Genomic DNA, 17,423 nt, shown 5'->3' with positions numbered 1-17,423 from the left:
AATTTCTTATGCTTTGGGACTTAATATCTTTCAAGTGCAGTTATCTGTTTTGGTGATTTGTCCAGGATTTTTCCTTTTTTTCAGTAGCGAGGGCTCATGCCAAAAAACTACTGGGGTTAAAGGTCAACTCACCAATCTTTCTGCTTTAACTGGACTGGTATACAAATATTTTTCTTTTAGGCGTACTGCCACAAAATGCAGGTGATTCCAAATGTTTCATATCAGCTATTTTATTGCAACTGGACCAACCAGTCCGTATGAACTGCGTGTATTTCGGCCTTTGGGCTCTGACTCTGAGTTAGATGCTACCTGCAAAGCTCAGTCAGGGGAACAGTGTCCCAACTTACCAGGGACAGAAGAGAAGGATGGTTTAACAATTATCTGTACTGACTGTGTAAAGTCTAGTCTGGAGCTTTCAGAACAGGAAAATGGCTGCAAAAAGATCCAGAATATGTGCAACAGGAAAACAAACTGAGCCTGTTTATTTTCTTTCTTTTTTTTTTTTTTTGTTAAATAAAATAAACTTTCATTACTAAAAGAATCTCTGTTTTGAGAAAACTTACCAACTCTTTGCTCTTTCACTCTTGCACACTTCATTAAACAACCCTCTTTATATTTTTACAGGCTCTTGCGTGCAATTGCATAAATTTAATGAAAAAATACTTCACTTTTGTAATTCATGGAGGTGTAGTTCAACATGTCAATACCAACTTCTGATATTTTGCTTTGTCCAAATATGTGTATGAACAAAACTAGTTACAACATCAGCAACAAATAATTCACATATTTGAGAAGCTGCAAGTGTGAAATACTCATATTTCTACATATTCATTATTATTAAAGATATTTTTAATTAGGTAAAAAAAGCCAGTCATGACATCTTGAAGTTAAATTGCACAACATTTCATTACATTGATTTAGTCTAAAAAGCAATTAGTAATCAGATCTATCAGCGATATGAAGTAAGGCAAAGAATACACAATGTTTACCTGGAAAACAATGGAAGTAAAGGGAAGTAAAACACAGTTTTGTAGCTTAACGCTAAATTTAATTAGTTATATTTTGTAACTGCAAGCTTTCATTTTATTTCCCTAAACGTCACCAAACATCAAAATCAATCAATAAAATCAGTGGAGCATGACCTCCAGACATTTTTATGCTTCATACTTTGATTCAACCACCAACCACCACTGTAAGAGACGTAATCAAACTCAGACAGACCTTCTTCCAATCACCAAGCTAACGTAATCAAGCTCAGACTCCCAAACCCTTTCTAATACATTCAGTGAAAGATTTAGGTCATGAAGGGGTGTGAGGATAATTCACCATGTATTTATGCACATGCAGCCAGTCTTTGCGTCAGCATTCTATGTTCCTTTTCGTTAAGGTTGTATCTTACCGCCTTTCTTTATGATTGCTCCTCCACACTCAGTGAGCATACATCATAACAAAGATTGATTACTTATCATCCATATTTTTTCATTCATATAAATTGGTTGTACAAAGAAAATTATTACTGCGCAGAGCTAGAAATCTTTAAAGGCAAACTGGAAATTTTCATACAACTTACTTTAACTACTTGTATGCAAGAGACCTTATTTTACAAGCAGTTTGCATTAACTGCAAACAGAAACTATGGAGCGTATTTCAACTCAGATTTAACACATTGAGATTGGTTCACTTTTCAGCCTGTAAAATGAACTGGAGAAAGTTTTTGGTACTTTGAAAGTAAACTTTGACAAGTCAGAGATATACAAAGAGTGATGTCATTTCAGTTGTGTGATTTTGCAAATTGAGACACTCTTTCAACTTAGGCAAGGGCTTTTATTACAAAGAAAATCCTAAATCGGCCCATTCTTTTAATGGACAGATTTAGGATTAAAAAGAGAATTTATGAGGCTATCAGGTTCTAATGATAAGACCCTTCCAACTGCATTTAGGGACTAAAAGTCAGGACATCTTCATGTCTGCTGTATTGATTGAAGAAATCTATTTCCTGCAGTTCTCAAAGCTGAAGCGAACACAAAATAACTAAAGTACTTTTATAAGTGGAGTGCTCTGTTTGCAAGTAATATTTGAAGCTATTTTTGCAGTTCAGCAATTATTACCAAGTGTGACATTATTGCCTAAAAAATGGAAAAGGAACTGATCAAGTAATGAGCCAGAGGCTTAGATAATATTTAAAGTGTCAGAGTAATTATATCACCATGTACTGCAGGCTTCTGCCACAGTTTTCTGCTTTCTTGCTACTCTCCTTTGATCTCTCTTCCTTCCTGTTGTCGTGTGGAAAGGATCCGCACATGTGAGGTTAAATCCTCCTTATCTCAAGGTGTCTGAGGTCTTGAGCCATTTTGAATTGTAGCTATATTCGGCAAACTGACCTGCATTTGATGATGCCTAGGAATGCTGAGTGTTTCTATTGAATGAGAATGGTTGAACGTCTGTGTGCTTTAATGTGTAAGCCCCCCCCTAATTTTTAAACATGGAAAAGACCAGATTATTTTGACTGCAGTAGCTACAAGCATTCCTCCATTAAGTGGCTGTACATATGTGTTTTACTGTGATCAGTGCATATTCAGGCACTTTGTCTTCAAAATCTTTTCTTCCTTTTTTAATCTGACTGAAAATGCCATCAGTAATGTCATATATTGTCTGTGGTGATAAAGCGCTTCAGGAGCTGTTTATTTTAGGGGGAGGCTGTACTTCAAGTGATTGCAGTGTGTGCTCTCTCACCAGGCTTCTGTGCTGCTATCAATTGTGGCTATTGCCACTCAACAACAGATGACAGCCAGTTCCTTTTACTTTTAGCAGACTTGGCCCCAGTTAAAGGAGTCATCACCCGGAAATTGCACATTTTCAAGTTAAAACATGACTTGGTGTTGGACCAAAGTGTTAACTTCCCTGAAAGCCTTTCTTTTGAGTTTTTCCGTCTAGGCCTTTTGTTCACAGCAGAACCGCCAACAAGGGTAAACTCTTGCAAATGCATGATTTTAATTTGCTCCTGGGATTGTGTCATCTCAGGAGGCTATTTGAATAAGCCAGCCCCTCTTACTCACTTAAAATCACCTGCTCAACCTACTGCAGTCGCCATAACAACAAGTTGTGTGAAGACATCAAAATGGCGTCCCATGTCAACCCTATAGCAGCAGACCAAACTACCAGGGACAAATGGATTAAATAAATTTTTGGTAATAATGTGCCTGCATTTCTGCCTTAATGTTTCAGTAATTTGGGACAATTTCAGGCCAAGATAGCATAAACCCTGCGGTTGGAAAGAGGGGTAATTCCAACTTTGAGCGGCTCACCATCAATGCAATCGGTAAGTGTTGCTACTGATATAAAGTCATGCGTTACTGTGCCTGGGACGTAAGTTAAACTATCGCAGCTAATGCTAACACTAATGCTAAGGGACAAGCCTAAACGTTTACCCCCTGCAATGTACAAATGAGTCCCGTGTTTTCTTTTTTATAAGTGGGGTGAAGTGGTCCGCCATGTAAAATTTTGTGCTATCACACAGCACTGCAGTATTCATGATTGATGGTTTGTCATGATGGATGTGTGGTCACAGGTGTAGATGTAGCTTTGCTAGTCTACCTACTACAACACAGCAGTTGCGATCATGTGATCCTTTAATCTAACAAGTTGACCATCATGTAGTCAGATTTTATCCCCGAACCTGAACGCAAACTTTTTATTTCTCTGACATTTTCATGTCATGTATGTAAAACGGGAGTCATGAAGGATGTAATCTCTACGGATAGATTTTACTGGTAACTGGGCAGAAATGAGCATCCTGGAAGTGGATAAACTGGTGAACTGTCAGTATTACAGAGGCGGTATCTTCACTCTCAGGCTCGGAGTTTGGTTCAAACATAAATGGCTGAATTCTATAAGCTGCTGCTCGGTCAGGTTAGCTCGCCATCACTAAGCTGTTGATGTTTTGGAGTCTGACGCATTATGCATGTGCTGGGCCAGCTCCCCTTCTGACTCTGGGCTCCCTGCGGCCAATCAGCGTGCACCTCATTAACATAATTTAAATTAGTCAAAAGCTTGCATGAACTCTCATGCGACAAAGTTGTGGTATGAGCAAAGGGTCAGAACAAGCTTTATGTTTGATTTTTTTGTGTGTAATAGGTTTTCAAAAAAATATTTAAAGACACTTTGAGGACAGTGGATACATGAAAAGACCAGGTAATGACATCTTTAAAGAATAGCGATCAGGAACGTGGCGATAATAGCTCTGTTAAGTACATATGGTGAATCAGACAGGTAACTTTCTTCATATACTTTAGTATTTTCTATCAGTTCAGGCTGAATGAATTGCCCAAATAAGTTTTGGAACTATATGAATGCATCTTCCATATTCAAAAGACTTATCAACAATTGTTCAGATATGAACAACTTGTTTGCAATATTCTTGTCTACAACCATGACTCACTACATTAATTCTTTCTGTTGCTACCAGTCTACTCTTTCTTTCTGGTTCTTGTCTGTGGAGCACAATGCCTGAATCAAAGTATGAAGGAAAAAATAGAAAATAGGTACATCATTTATTCAGGAGAATTTATGAAAAGAAAAGACAACATTTTTAGAAATTTGACTGACAGCTATGAACCTCTAGCTTCAGATCCTGCACAGGCGGCTGAATGGAAAAAGACGGAGACAGGAAATAAAGAGAAGAGATAGGACAGGAATTGTGAAAAAAGATGGTAAAAAACACGACAGTGATGAGTTAATTTAGCATGTTTTCATTTTTCAGTTAACAAGGCATACTGCACATAATATTCTTTTTACTCAACCTTTTTTAGTCAGGAAACTTGGCTGATCTCTGCCATTCAAAGTTCCTCTTTCCTCATCACTTTTCACTGTAATGTGTGCAATGTACACAAATACTATTACTATGTCAGTTATGTGATGTTGGCATCTACAGTAGTATGTTCTGAAGACAAAAACTTCTATCCACCTCTTAAAACTAAACTGACTAATGAGCTGTGAAAAGTTTTTATAAAAGAATGATTAAAAAAAAAACCCAAGAACCAAAATCTGATGCTTCCATGTTTCATTGTTTGCATGTTCTATGATTTACAGTCACATCTTTTTTTCTTTTTTTTACATAACTTAACCTTTTAGGTGCCAAAGTCACAAAATTAGTAACAAGCTAGAGAACTTAAACCTGTTACCACAAGTTATGGAATCTAATACTTATAATACTTTCACTAATACAGCTTCTCATTTACAGGTTGCTTTAAAAACTTGAAAAACTCTGGCTCCTAAAGGGTTAACTCACTCCACCCCTCCTCTAGTTTTTATTTGATCTTTTCTTCCTCTATTTCACCCCAGTCTCAACAACAACCTGAATCAAGTATGCCTTTATAAGGCATATATATATTTATAAAACACACGCATATAAACTGATACAAACACACTCACAGGCACACAGATGTTTATGGCCGGGGACTGATCAGTGGAGCCTAACTATACCCTTAACATTCCTAAAAATACCCAGGGGAGCACTTCACAGTGACAGCTGTAACAAGGTACTGTGCCCATGTTTATGTGATTGTGTGTTTTTGTGTGTGTGACCAAGAATGCCAAAGGATACAGCCCTGTAAAGAGAATCTAATTAAAACACTATACAGCCACAAGGGACAGCTCGCTCCCTCCCTCCCTCACATTCTTGCTCAACCACAGTGAGCACTTCAACTGAAGGACTGTTAGACAGTAGAGTCAATCCTCAGGCCTCCAAGGAGAGCAGATATAGACAAGAGCATACAGAATTAAAATAGGAAAAAAATAAAAACAGCCAGAAGCTCAAATTTAAACATCAAACTTTGTGATTCCTGTTAGTGAAGCCTATTTCTTCAAAATGAACAAAAAAAGGCTGTTTGTCATTGACAAAAATGAGCAGAATATGAGCTTTAGCTTTTTTTTTCCACTAACTACATTTTCAAAGGACTGAGCCTTTTTGAGTTGCAAGCAATAGAGCAGGAATTAATGAAACCTGGGACAACCTACCAACCAGCTGAAGTATACAACATTAAATAAACCCAAAGAAACATTTTCTAACAGCTTGCCAGGTTTTCCAAAAGTTTACAGTAAGACAGGTTGAAACACAAGAAAAACTGCACCAAAACAGGCCATTAAAAACTAAAGTAGTCACAGTAGGGGACGATGAAGAGCAGGTGTCTTCCAACCGGAAGGTAGGTGGATCGATTCCAGGCTTCCACTGACTACATGTCGAAGTGTCATTGGGCAAGACACTTAACCCCACGTTGCCTCCTGACGTGCCTATCGGTGTGAATGTGTGTGTGTGAATGTGATATGCGGTGAAAAGCGCTTTGAGGGGTCAAACTGACTGGAAAAGCGCTGTATAAGTACAAGTCCATTTACCATTTTACCATTTACAGTAGACCACCCAGCAAAACATACATTAATTGTCAGGCAATAACCAAGCAAACACAGATGTCAAACAGCATTTAAATCAAGTAAAACCTGTACCAAATGACCAAATTACAACCCATATTAAGAAAAATAAAGCTAATTTACTTGTACCTGCTTAATAAAAATATGTTTATTTATATGTTTAGTTTCATTCAGTTTGTTTGAATGTCAGGTCTGAAACACATCCAAAAGGGTAAAAAAAATTATAATGATGGTACAATTTAAACAGATGATATCAAGTAACAGTAATAGTAATTTAGTTCATTAGCAAAATTTAGAATCTCTGAGGCACAATGATGGGCAGAAGATATCCAATTTCTCAACAAATGTATAAGAAAATCTGTAAAATGTCTAAAGCACGTGTCAAACTCAAGGCCCGCGGGCCACATCCGGCTGTTGAATGAATTATCTTTGGTCCACATGATCATATCACTATTAGAGCTGGCCCACTGATAGAGTGCACACACCACCGTAATACAAGTCCCACAATGCACTGCCGGTGCATTTTGTTATTTAAGGTAAATACCAAGATATTGCAGATCCAAACGTTATATTTTCCCTAAAGGGAAAATTTAAATTTTTTTCATTCACTCCATAAATGTCCATAAATAGAAGTCACCTATGACTTTCAGATTCACTTGCTGAATGTGGTCTTTAAAAATTAAAATTTACTACAACAGTGTCTTTTTATAATAATTACTTTTAAGAAATCAAGGTTATTTCCTGGTTAATAACATCTATCAGACTCACCTGGAGGATTAATCAGATGCAACATTTGCTCTGTAGGTAAACTGGGGGGAGCTAATTCCACAGTTTGGGTCCCAGTATCGGAAAAGGTCGATTACCTCTGGTTTCAGTCTGGATTTTGGAACAACTAGGAGGAGCTGATCTGCAGACCTTAGCTATACACTCCTTGATGGAGTGTATAGTTCAAGCAAGTCGGATATGTATGTTGGTGCCAGTCTATTTAACGATTTAAATACAAACAAAAGCCAACGTTGTGAAAACGGGATGCGTTCATGCTTTTTAGTGCCAGTTATAAGCAGCCACATTTTTGACTAGTTGTAGGTGAGCCAGGGAGGTTTCTGTTGAGACAAGCATACAGAGTGTTACAGTAGTCCAAGAGATATGTCATAAAAGCATAAATCACACATTTGAAAATTTTAAAAGATAATTTTAAAAAAAGCGTTGATTCATAAAAACTTGATGTCACTATACCATTAATCTGCCTGTCAAGTTTAAAATCACCATCCATTCTTACATAAAGGTTTGTAAAGAAGGGTTTTACAAATGACTCTAAGGCACCAAGATCAAAAGCGAAGAAACAATGACACCTGTTGGTATCAAACACAATTAATTGTATGTAGAAATGTCATTGAAGTATACAACTTTCTAAAAACCTCAGGCATAAACGGATTCTTTGAGATTGGTTTGTAATTGCTTAAAATGGAGGAATTCAGATTTCCCTTTCTAAGCAAGGGTTCAACCACTGCCCATATAAAACATGCAGGAACAACACCTGAGGAAAAAACTACTGTTTATTATTTGTGGACGAAATACCCAGTAGTCTCCCAGCACTCTGTAAAGAGACGAGGTAGGAGGTGGGTTACAGGATGAGGGCTAAGATGGTATTGACACAGGGTTAAAATGGGTCAATGTAGCTGAGCTGGTGCTATAAATGAAGGGGTCAGAGGAGGGGGGTGAAATATTGGCTCTGATGGTGGAAAACTTGTCTAATAAATAGTGAAGGAAATTTTTACAGACCTCAGTGGAAGCCTCCAAACTAGTGGATTAGGTGGGGTTTAAAAATCACATCTATGGTGTTATAAAGGAAGTTAGGTTTATTATAAATATTAGAAATTAAATTAGAGCAACAATCTTTTTCTCTTCAGCTTTGACAGTTTTTTCTTTGGTTTTTGCACCAGCTATCCTGTAGTCTGGTGTGACACATGCAGCTTGTCTTTTTTCCAACATCACCAGCTCTCATACACTCTTGTCTGGCTGCCCAAGTGATGTCATCTAGCTACGGCCTGGGTCTGGGTAGATTTCAGTGGAGCAACAATGTCCAAAGCGCTGGTGCAGGTGGTTAAAAAGGAGAGCATCAAATCCTCTGTGCAAGTGATGGCAGTAGAGCTGACATCAATAAAATAGGTTTTGTGGTTAAGCATAGTGGCAAAATGAGCAGCAGTCAAGGACTTAAGGATACAGAAGTAGCGAGAAGGAGCGGGTTGTTTAAAACTATGACACGATTAAATAAAATCCAATAAAACCAGCATATGGTCAGAGAATACTGCATCATGTATGTGCATATTACACATGAGCAAACCATGCAATAAAATCAAATTCAGTGTATGCCCAGACTCGTGTCGATACCATGACAAACTGAGTAACATCGAAAGAGTCAACCACATTTGAAAAATCCTTCAACAGAAGCTGAGAGGTAAGTAAAATCTAGCCCATTACAATTCCAGCTAAGAAATCCGACATGTCATTTATAAAATTTTTATCATATTTGGGTGGTTGGTACACAGCTGCACAAAGCATGGGATCTGATCGACCCAGCTCAGACAGGCAGAGGTCCAACTATTTAAAAACAGGTTAATTAAGAAATTTACAATATAAAACGTTCTTAAAAACAACCGCTGTTCCTCCAACCCATCCAGTGGTCCTTGGACAATTAAAAAATGAACAGTCCAAAGGTAAAATCTCAGTAACAGCAGCAGACTCATCATATCAAGAAGCTACTGATGATCATACACCTGCATTGATGGATTTATTGACAAGTAACAAACTAAACATGTAGAAGACAATACTTCCCAAACAAACCAGCCACACCAGAGCCATCCCGGATCTTGTTTAATGACTAAGCCAAAATACTGTAAGCATGGCCATGCATAAGTTTTTGTTATTCTTCAACTGGACTTGTGTGCAAAAGCTAAACTAAAACTCATCTCTAACACAAACTGTCTAATCAAGTTTCTCAAAAAGCAGAAAATTCTAACAAAAAAAAAATCTAATTATGAGCCGCAGTTTTCATCTAAGAGAAATCAATCCCTTTGTGAGACTGAAAAATGCTACACAGTTTTGTTTACACAGTAAACTGATTCTGCTGCTGGAAACATTGTTAATAAGCAGAACTGATTACAGATGAAGTCATTTAGTGTCAGCCAAAATGTTTCTTTACCTAAAATGCTCAGGTAGACAGCAGGGCTCATCACATTCTCTCCAGTCATCTCGTTCACAGCTTCCACATGGTATCGTCCTGCATCCGTTGCAGTGGTTGCCAAGACAACTAGCTGATTGTCCAACGTGATTGCTCTGCAGGACACAAATAAGACTCAGTCAACATGGGTTTAGAAAACATGGCACCGCAAAGTCAAACATTCCCTCTACCAACATTGCTCCAACAGGAACACTACTCAAAGTAAGACTGTGTCAAGAGAGGAGTATTTGTTACATGGATGATTCAGATTCCATGTCGGAAGGAGAGAAAACATTGAATGCAGGCATCAGAAAACAGGGAGGATTCAGGGAGCTTGAATAAAGCTTTCCTCCTGTCTCAGATTTGTATGTGTCTCATTCTGTGTATCTCTTGTTGTTTTGGTCATCCCCGTTGTTTGTGTATTGTCCTTTGTTCTTTCTTCTTTGCTCTGATCCATCCTCATTTCACTATGTACCAGCAGCAATCAATATGACACAAACAAACAAAACCACAAACATAAAAAAAAACTAAAAACTGTTCTCACTTGAGGAAATGGATAAGAAGCACTCACAAGCTGGTTTTGTACTGCTGTTAAAATAATACGTAGAGTTGACTTTGAGGGAGGGGGTGCAGTAGAGGTGGTAACGAGGAGAGTTGAGAAGGGTGAAAAAATATTTTTATAGGACTTATATTTTCACGTCTTTGAACTTGTCTGGCATAAGAGGCTGGAAGGCAGGATGTTTTTAGTGATGCTACTTGGGCTTTCAACATGTCAGTGGATGGCAGACCCATTCAATATTCTAACTGGGGAGTCATCACTGAAATAAAATCAATATGACCAAAAGCAAAAAAAAAACGATCATATTAAATTGAGATGTCTGTCTTTTATCCTAATAGACAATAGGTCTTTTGTCTGTTCTATGCTGCACATGGGCTGCATGCTGTGTTCACTGAGAATACTTGTGAGATGTACTTTTAAAGGTACATAGATTTAAGATAGTAGAGAGCAGAGTGCAGAAATGTGTGGAGAGACATGCAATGTGTGTGTGTATGTTTTTCTTTTCATTGAGCATTGTTTTTACAGTGTTGAATTGGCAGATACGAATCTGACCCAAACCCAAGCAGCACAGTGCCAAGTGAAACACAGAAGCATGCATGCTGCTTAAAGCAACCTGGATCGACAGTAAAATAACACAAATGTTAAAGCTTAGTTAACTGTGCAAAGACATCTTATCTACATGTTGCTGTATAACCATCAGATGTGGAGACATTTAGTGGCACCTGTCCACACATGGCACAATGTAGAGCACAGCCATCAGCAACCAGAGCTTAATATCAACTCCATTAATGCTTTTATGTTCAACTTACAACGTGATAGTTTTGTATTTATCCAGTGATGAAGATGGGAACTTTTTATCAAACTACAAATTAAGAGAAGAAGACAAGAGGAGGAGATGTAAATGGCCTGTACTTATATAGCGCTTTTATCCAAAGCTCTTTACATGAACATCACATTCACCCATTCACACACACACTGATGGCGGAACCATGCAAGGCGCTCAACCATGACCCATCAGGAGCAATTAAAAGTTCGGTGTCTTGCTCAGGGACACCTCGACATGAGCTCTCCAGGCTGGGATCAAGCCGGCAACCCTTGGGCTGCAGGACGACCACTCTACCCGCTGAGCCATGCCGCCCCAGATGTGCAATAGAAAAGGTGATAGTCCTTGCAAACGCACCCAAAAAAACATAACCACTCATGTACACACAAAATCCTTCAAGTTTTATTTTATACTATGTGATTTCCCAGGAGAACATCCACATGAGCCAGAGTCTCAACCCCACAAATGTCATTCTGTGTGCTTTCAATTACATCCACCCACCCCGCGCTTTAACCAGACCTTTCTCCCATTGTCTCGATCTTTCACAGTGAGGATGGATTCAGCATTTACATCAAGCTGCATTATGCAAGTCATTGCTGTTAAAAGGAATCCCAGCTATTAGCACATTTTGGCCTTAACATGTAGTTATTGATCTATTACTGTTCTACTAAAATGAATTGTTTCTAACCCGTGAAAATGCCTAATTACTTTAAAAATTGCATATTTTCTTTTTACGTTTCTTAACTACGGAGGTCACCATTATTTTACTTGTACAATGCATTCTGGAAGATTACATGGAGACGAAGGCAAATGCCTTTGTGGCAAGTTTTTCTCTTAAACCATTGATTCACATAAACAACGCTGCACTGGGCTGCTTTTGGTTTCAGTTTCCAGTCAAAAGAAAAAAAGAAAAAAGAAAAAGAAAGCAAAAACAGAAACATCTTTGCTGTTTTCTAAATGATAAGAAGAGGGGAGCTGAATGGGATAAAGTCCATGAACAGAGCACAACTTCCCAAAGACCCACGTTTATATTCTCCCCATATCTCTCCTCCTTTGAGTCACTTTATTGACCATAGATGTTAACGGAACAAACGGCAGGTAAAAACAAAGACTGAAACCAACAATAGAACAACAAGACGCCAGACCACAGTTCCAGCTGGCAGTGAAAAACACAGAGAACATCAGAGATGCTGGATGTCCTACGTTTGACCCATCAAACCCAGTCCTAAACCATCAAACCCAACCCTGAAACATCAAATCAACCCTGAACCATCGAATCAACCATGAACCATCAGACCTGACCCTGAATCATCAGACTGACCCTGGACATGTAAGAACCTGACAAATCCCGCTTCATTTAGACCTGCAATCTTGAATCTACACCCCCTACTTTTTGTGTAAACTCACTGGCAAGATGCAAAGCGAGATTCACAAAACACCAACGCCACAGAGCGGTATTTGAGGTGTAAGACTTTTGCCCTCCTGAATCTCCTCAGCTACACATGAACAAGGTGGTTCTGAACCGTATCGGTCTGAGCTGTTAGCGCTGTTATGCTGGCCATCAGCTCTGGAAAGCTGTGGAGACTCACAGCAAGTTGTGGTAGCTGCAGGAAGTGCCACTGTAAGTTACCGCTGCCACGATTTCAGCTGCTGTCTGTCGCCAGATGAGGATCGGCAGGTAAAGAATAAAGTCCAGTGTTACTTTTACACCCCTCAAAAGCACAAATCCTTCCCATTGCAGGAATATTTAATCAGAAACTCTGTGAAAGAAAAAAAGTCTGAAACTGGCAAATCTACACCATATAAGTTCACGTGTTCACATGCGTTGGTAGTTTTCTATGCCTGCAAGGCGAGGCCCCGTCTATCTGCATCTGGCGGGAGGGGCTGTAGGGTTTTTAAACATTTTTTGTGACATAGATATGGCTCTATGTCACGAAAGACATAACCTGGTTTTACCCTGTAGAGGGCGCTATGAGCCATTTTTAACCACAAAATCCTGTTTTTAAAATAAAAAAAAATTCAAATTTTATCAACAGTATATGTGATTTTCATCATAATTAAGTAATACTGTGCTGTTTACAAAACACATTTTTTGGTGCATTACAATTTTAATAGTGAAGGCAGACTTCCACTTGCACCTCCACTTCTAACAGTGTTTGAGGGAGACTGGGGGTTCAAGGGAATATAAATCAAGTTAACATTCAAAGTCAGAAAACCTCAGTAAGTTGGTGTGTAAGACTGTAGTAAGACCAGTTAAGGCAGGATTTGGACATCAAATTGTTCATGTAGCATAGCTTCTCATTAACATATTTTAACTCTAAAAACTATGTACATGTGATGCTATTTTTTCTGGCAAAAGTTGACTTTTTATACTTCCAGTGGAATGTCTCGAGCTTCATTTCCTATTAAATGTTTAAATGCAACAAAGAATTCAGGAAAAAACAAAAACAAAACATAAAGCAACAACCAAAATGAAATTCATTATTGGTCCTGAGTCACTAGGATATCTACATGCTAGACACCCCAGTTACTACTTGGGGTGAGTAACTTACATGTGTTATTTAAGTTTTAACCAAGTACACAATATTGTTAGGGTTTAAATTTAATTCATTCAACATGTGACTCTAAATTTAATTAAACTCAACAAAATTGTTCTGGCTTTTAATCAAAGCCAAACTAAATTGTAAAAACTGTGTATGAATCTAAGCTTATGTGTGTGTATGTAAGACAGTTTCTCCCAAGGCTAAAGAAATTAAATGCAGCAATCAACTACATCCTATCTGCTTCTCCTTCTGCATTCTGTCCTGTATCCCTCATTCCCCCTTAAGAAATAAAAAAACAGCCTCACTGACTCATTCTCTCAAATCCCATTTTCCATTCTCACTCAGATTACAATCTGCACATTTCTCCAATTTTTTGCCTTCTTATGTTTTTTTTCTGGCTGGCTCTCCTTCACCCTATCTTTCCTGCTCTTTTCCATACAACTGTCCGGGCTTATCCTCCTCTTCACTCCCAATGATTTCTCTGAACCAAAGCACCAAGCCGGATTGGTCTTTCATTTGAGTGGCTGGCCCCTAGACTACACAAACACTCAGGAGTGTCAGCGTTGCAATGACTGCTGAACACGTACACACACAAGACACACTGAGCGTGTGCCAAGAGCTAATTAGCACACAGATGTTGCAGGCCAGAGGATGCGCGAGTGAGAATGTGCATGCTTTTTTAAATATTTAAATGTATCTTAATGTGTGTGAGTGTGTGCATCAGGTCTAGGAACTGACTATTGCCAACAGCAACCACTCTGTCCCCTGTCTGCTCTCTTCCTCTATCTCTGATAGGCAGTGTGCCACCTACTTAAATCACAATGCCTCTGACACACACAGGCTTGGGGTGCAGAAGTGTGGCCGCCAGGGCAGAAGGAGGGATACTCCACTGTAAACAGAGTCCAGACAGCAGGCTTTTTTTGGCAGCGTCCTCTCCAAAGCTTGTGCCAGCCAACCACTTACACATTACACTGCATACATACTTACTACTCATACAAGCCCATGCACAGCTGGGACCATTCACTGTGCCCCACCGCTGTTGTAACTTAATGTTTACTTTGGTGTTCGTCAGCAGACACGTGAATGCTTTCTTTGTGGTACTGAGTGACAGTTAACAAACATACATTCACATGTGCTGAATGCTACATTGTGTGAGTGTCTGTGGGCCTCTGTAAATCCTGAATAAATGTCTTTCAAGTTGGGTATTTTGTTATTACAATCTTTACATTGAGTTGAGGTGTTCAGTTTTATTTATTTATTTTTTGTTTAAGCATTCTAGCCCTCAAAATTACCTGTCAGCCCGAGTTGTGGTGGGGTGTTTTCTTTCCCAAAGTAATTGGTAACAATAAAACTGCAGAGCGTTGGTCTGAATGCAAAGTGGAGCAGGAAAAAAATCTTTACCATATTTATAAGTGTATGATACAAGAGCTTTCTAGAGTTTTCTTACTTTATTTGCACAGCTATAAACAAAGTTTGACATCTCCCTCCAATATATGAAACAATAAAAGAAAGAACCACAATGCTGCCATAACAAGATGTCCTCATTAGTGAAAGTGTAAATATTTTGGATTTGTTCTCTTCTATTCAAACACACATTAATTCTGTTGTTTATACAGGGGAAGCGACTCATGTCTGGTTATATTTTAGACCTTAAATTAAGAAACATCTTTTTTTGTGTGTAACTTTGTTGGAATCTAGGTGAATCTGGTTGTATGAGTTAGTGACTCAAAATGAACCCAAAGCTGATGCTATTTTTCAGGCAATGCCTGGCAGCCTGTTCCGTTGTGATGTTTTTGAGTAAACTGAGCTCAAAGGGAAGCTGGAAGTCTTAGATAACATAAATATTGAGTTAATACTTTCACATTAAGAGAGAAAGAATTAGGAATTATCCGGGTGGTGAAACAAGAAAATTGTGAAAAAATGAGTATGTCATTTTTTTTCTTTTTTTTTTTGTAATGAGATTAAACAGTCAAACGGAGCTAAGACTGAGAAATGGACCTCTGCCAGAGGCTTTTGACATACTGTTGCCAGCAGTTTGACAGTGACTGCTTTAGTGATTTTCCATGCACAGTTTAAATGAGCTATTGTTAACACAGTGTAAAGATGGAAATTTAGGTGACCTTATATTTGCTCAACATTGTTTCATATTCTTGTCTACATGTAATTGGCCCTACCAATCTTTATCAAACCAGTTTGTTTATTTTTCTGAATAGATTATAAAGATATTACATGTATAGAGTTAAAAAGACTCAACAGCTGAACAGTTGAACAGATTGAAATAAAAAAGGCCTTATAAAAGAAAACCGAGACATTAATGTTTTTCGATGCTGTTAGCATCCATATACGTCTATAAAGTTTATTAACAATGAAACTAGATAATGACCAGGCTCAGTATTTTTTCCATTCTTAAGTAATTTATTCACACTCAAAATATATAATTAATACTGAAAGTAGAAATTAGGAATCTAAAATTATTGCCAGTCCCCAGCTGTATTTTGTGCTGCTGTTGCTGAAATATTACAAGGTGACACTGCTGCATCCAACAGCTGCCCTGTCGCTGGCATTCCTGCTCCAAGACCCATTAGGTGCAGTTAGGCACTGGTCCCAAATTTGTTCTGAAACACCTAAAACATCAAATGTTGGCCACTCTTGCATCCTGTCAACAACAAAATGGAGATAACACAATGTTTATAAAACAGGTCCACATCTCTATAATAAGCATGCTGGAAGTCAACCAAATGAGAAGAAATAATGAAAGGAGGCTCCTGATGCATTAAAAATGTGCATTAAATGTTTAGAAGCCTTGGATTTAGTTGATCTTCATATGCCAAACCATGTTAAACCACAATGAAAGCATAAAAGGTTAACAGTCATGCAAAATGCACCTGCTGAGTATTTTCATAGACCTTCATTGTAAAGTTGGAAGCACAATATTGTCTATTCGGGGTCTCCTGCAACATCTTTGCTTTACCTGAAATAAAGACACGTTGCTAATAAAATGCTTAAAAATGATTATACTAATCTAACATATCTTAAACTAAAGCAGAAACACTAAATCACACATCAAAAGGCTGCATAAGCACACTTGACAAAGCAGCTTCAACACTGATTATGTGATGAGATGCACTACGACACATCTGATTCAGCTCCTAATCAATAACACTGAATTTGCTTTGTGGTAATTAATCATGGCAGAACACAACAAAAGTTGTGAATAAAGACTACCTTCTAATTTTGGACAAACTAGACAACTTGAAGGAAAATTTTTCAGTTACAAAAGATGTGAATTTGACAGGAAAAAGTAATTTTGTACAAACTTGGAAAGATCAAAGAGTGTCCCTAATGAGTGATGACTACAGCTCTGTGGTTGTTGGACTGAAATCAGCTATTGCACATGTTGACTTTACTCAAGGGCAGGAGGAAAAGATGAATGTACCTGCTGATGACATCAGTTCACTTACTTCATGTACATAACTGAGACAAAAAATCATTCAAAAGGCCCTCATAAGAACAACACTCAGCTTCACCACTTTCCTTTAGGGAATGTCCAAGTCTTAGACCAAAATGTGCACTGGCTCAAAATTAGACCAATCCAACTTCCCTCACATATTAAAATTGTATTTCTGTCAAACACCTTGTCAATAACTCAAAAAAGCCTGGTTAATGGCTGAAACCTAATGAATCTTTATGATTTCAGCTCAGTCCAGCCTGCACATGTTAACTGCAAATGAGACCAATAAAGGCAGGGAGAACAACGGAAAGAAAGAAAAGATTGGTAGGAGGTTTTAACAGTAATGAACACACACACATTTGTGAGAGAGTTTAACAGCTCTTTCCCTAACTCGGAAAACATTT

At 38.2% G+C, this 17,423-nt stretch overlaps 1 protein-coding gene across 4 annotated transcripts in view; it reads right to left on the bottom strand.

Annotated features, from left to right (window-relative positions):
• Window positions 1–17,423, bottom strand: part of LOC121638272 (protein sidekick-1-like) — a 284,369-nt gene that overhangs the window by 113,612 nt on the left and 153,334 nt on the right. For all 4 annotated transcript variants that reach the window (XM_041982952.1, XM_041982953.1, XM_041982955.1 and 1 more), the window contains one exon: window positions 9,626–9,759. In XM_041982952.1, the coding sequence (XP_041838886.1) occupies window positions 9,626–9,759 (134 nt within the window). The remainder of the gene's footprint in view (window positions 1–9,625; window positions 9,760–17,423) is intronic.

This window comes from Melanotaenia boesemani, chromosome 4 (assembly GCF_017639745.1).
Source record: "Melanotaenia boesemani isolate fMelBoe1 chromosome 4, fMelBoe1.pri, whole genome shotgun sequence".
NCBI lineage: Eukaryota > Metazoa > Chordata > Actinopteri > Atheriniformes > Melanotaeniidae > Melanotaenia > Melanotaenia boesemani.
This window is presented reverse-complemented; position numbering and strand designations above follow the sequence as displayed.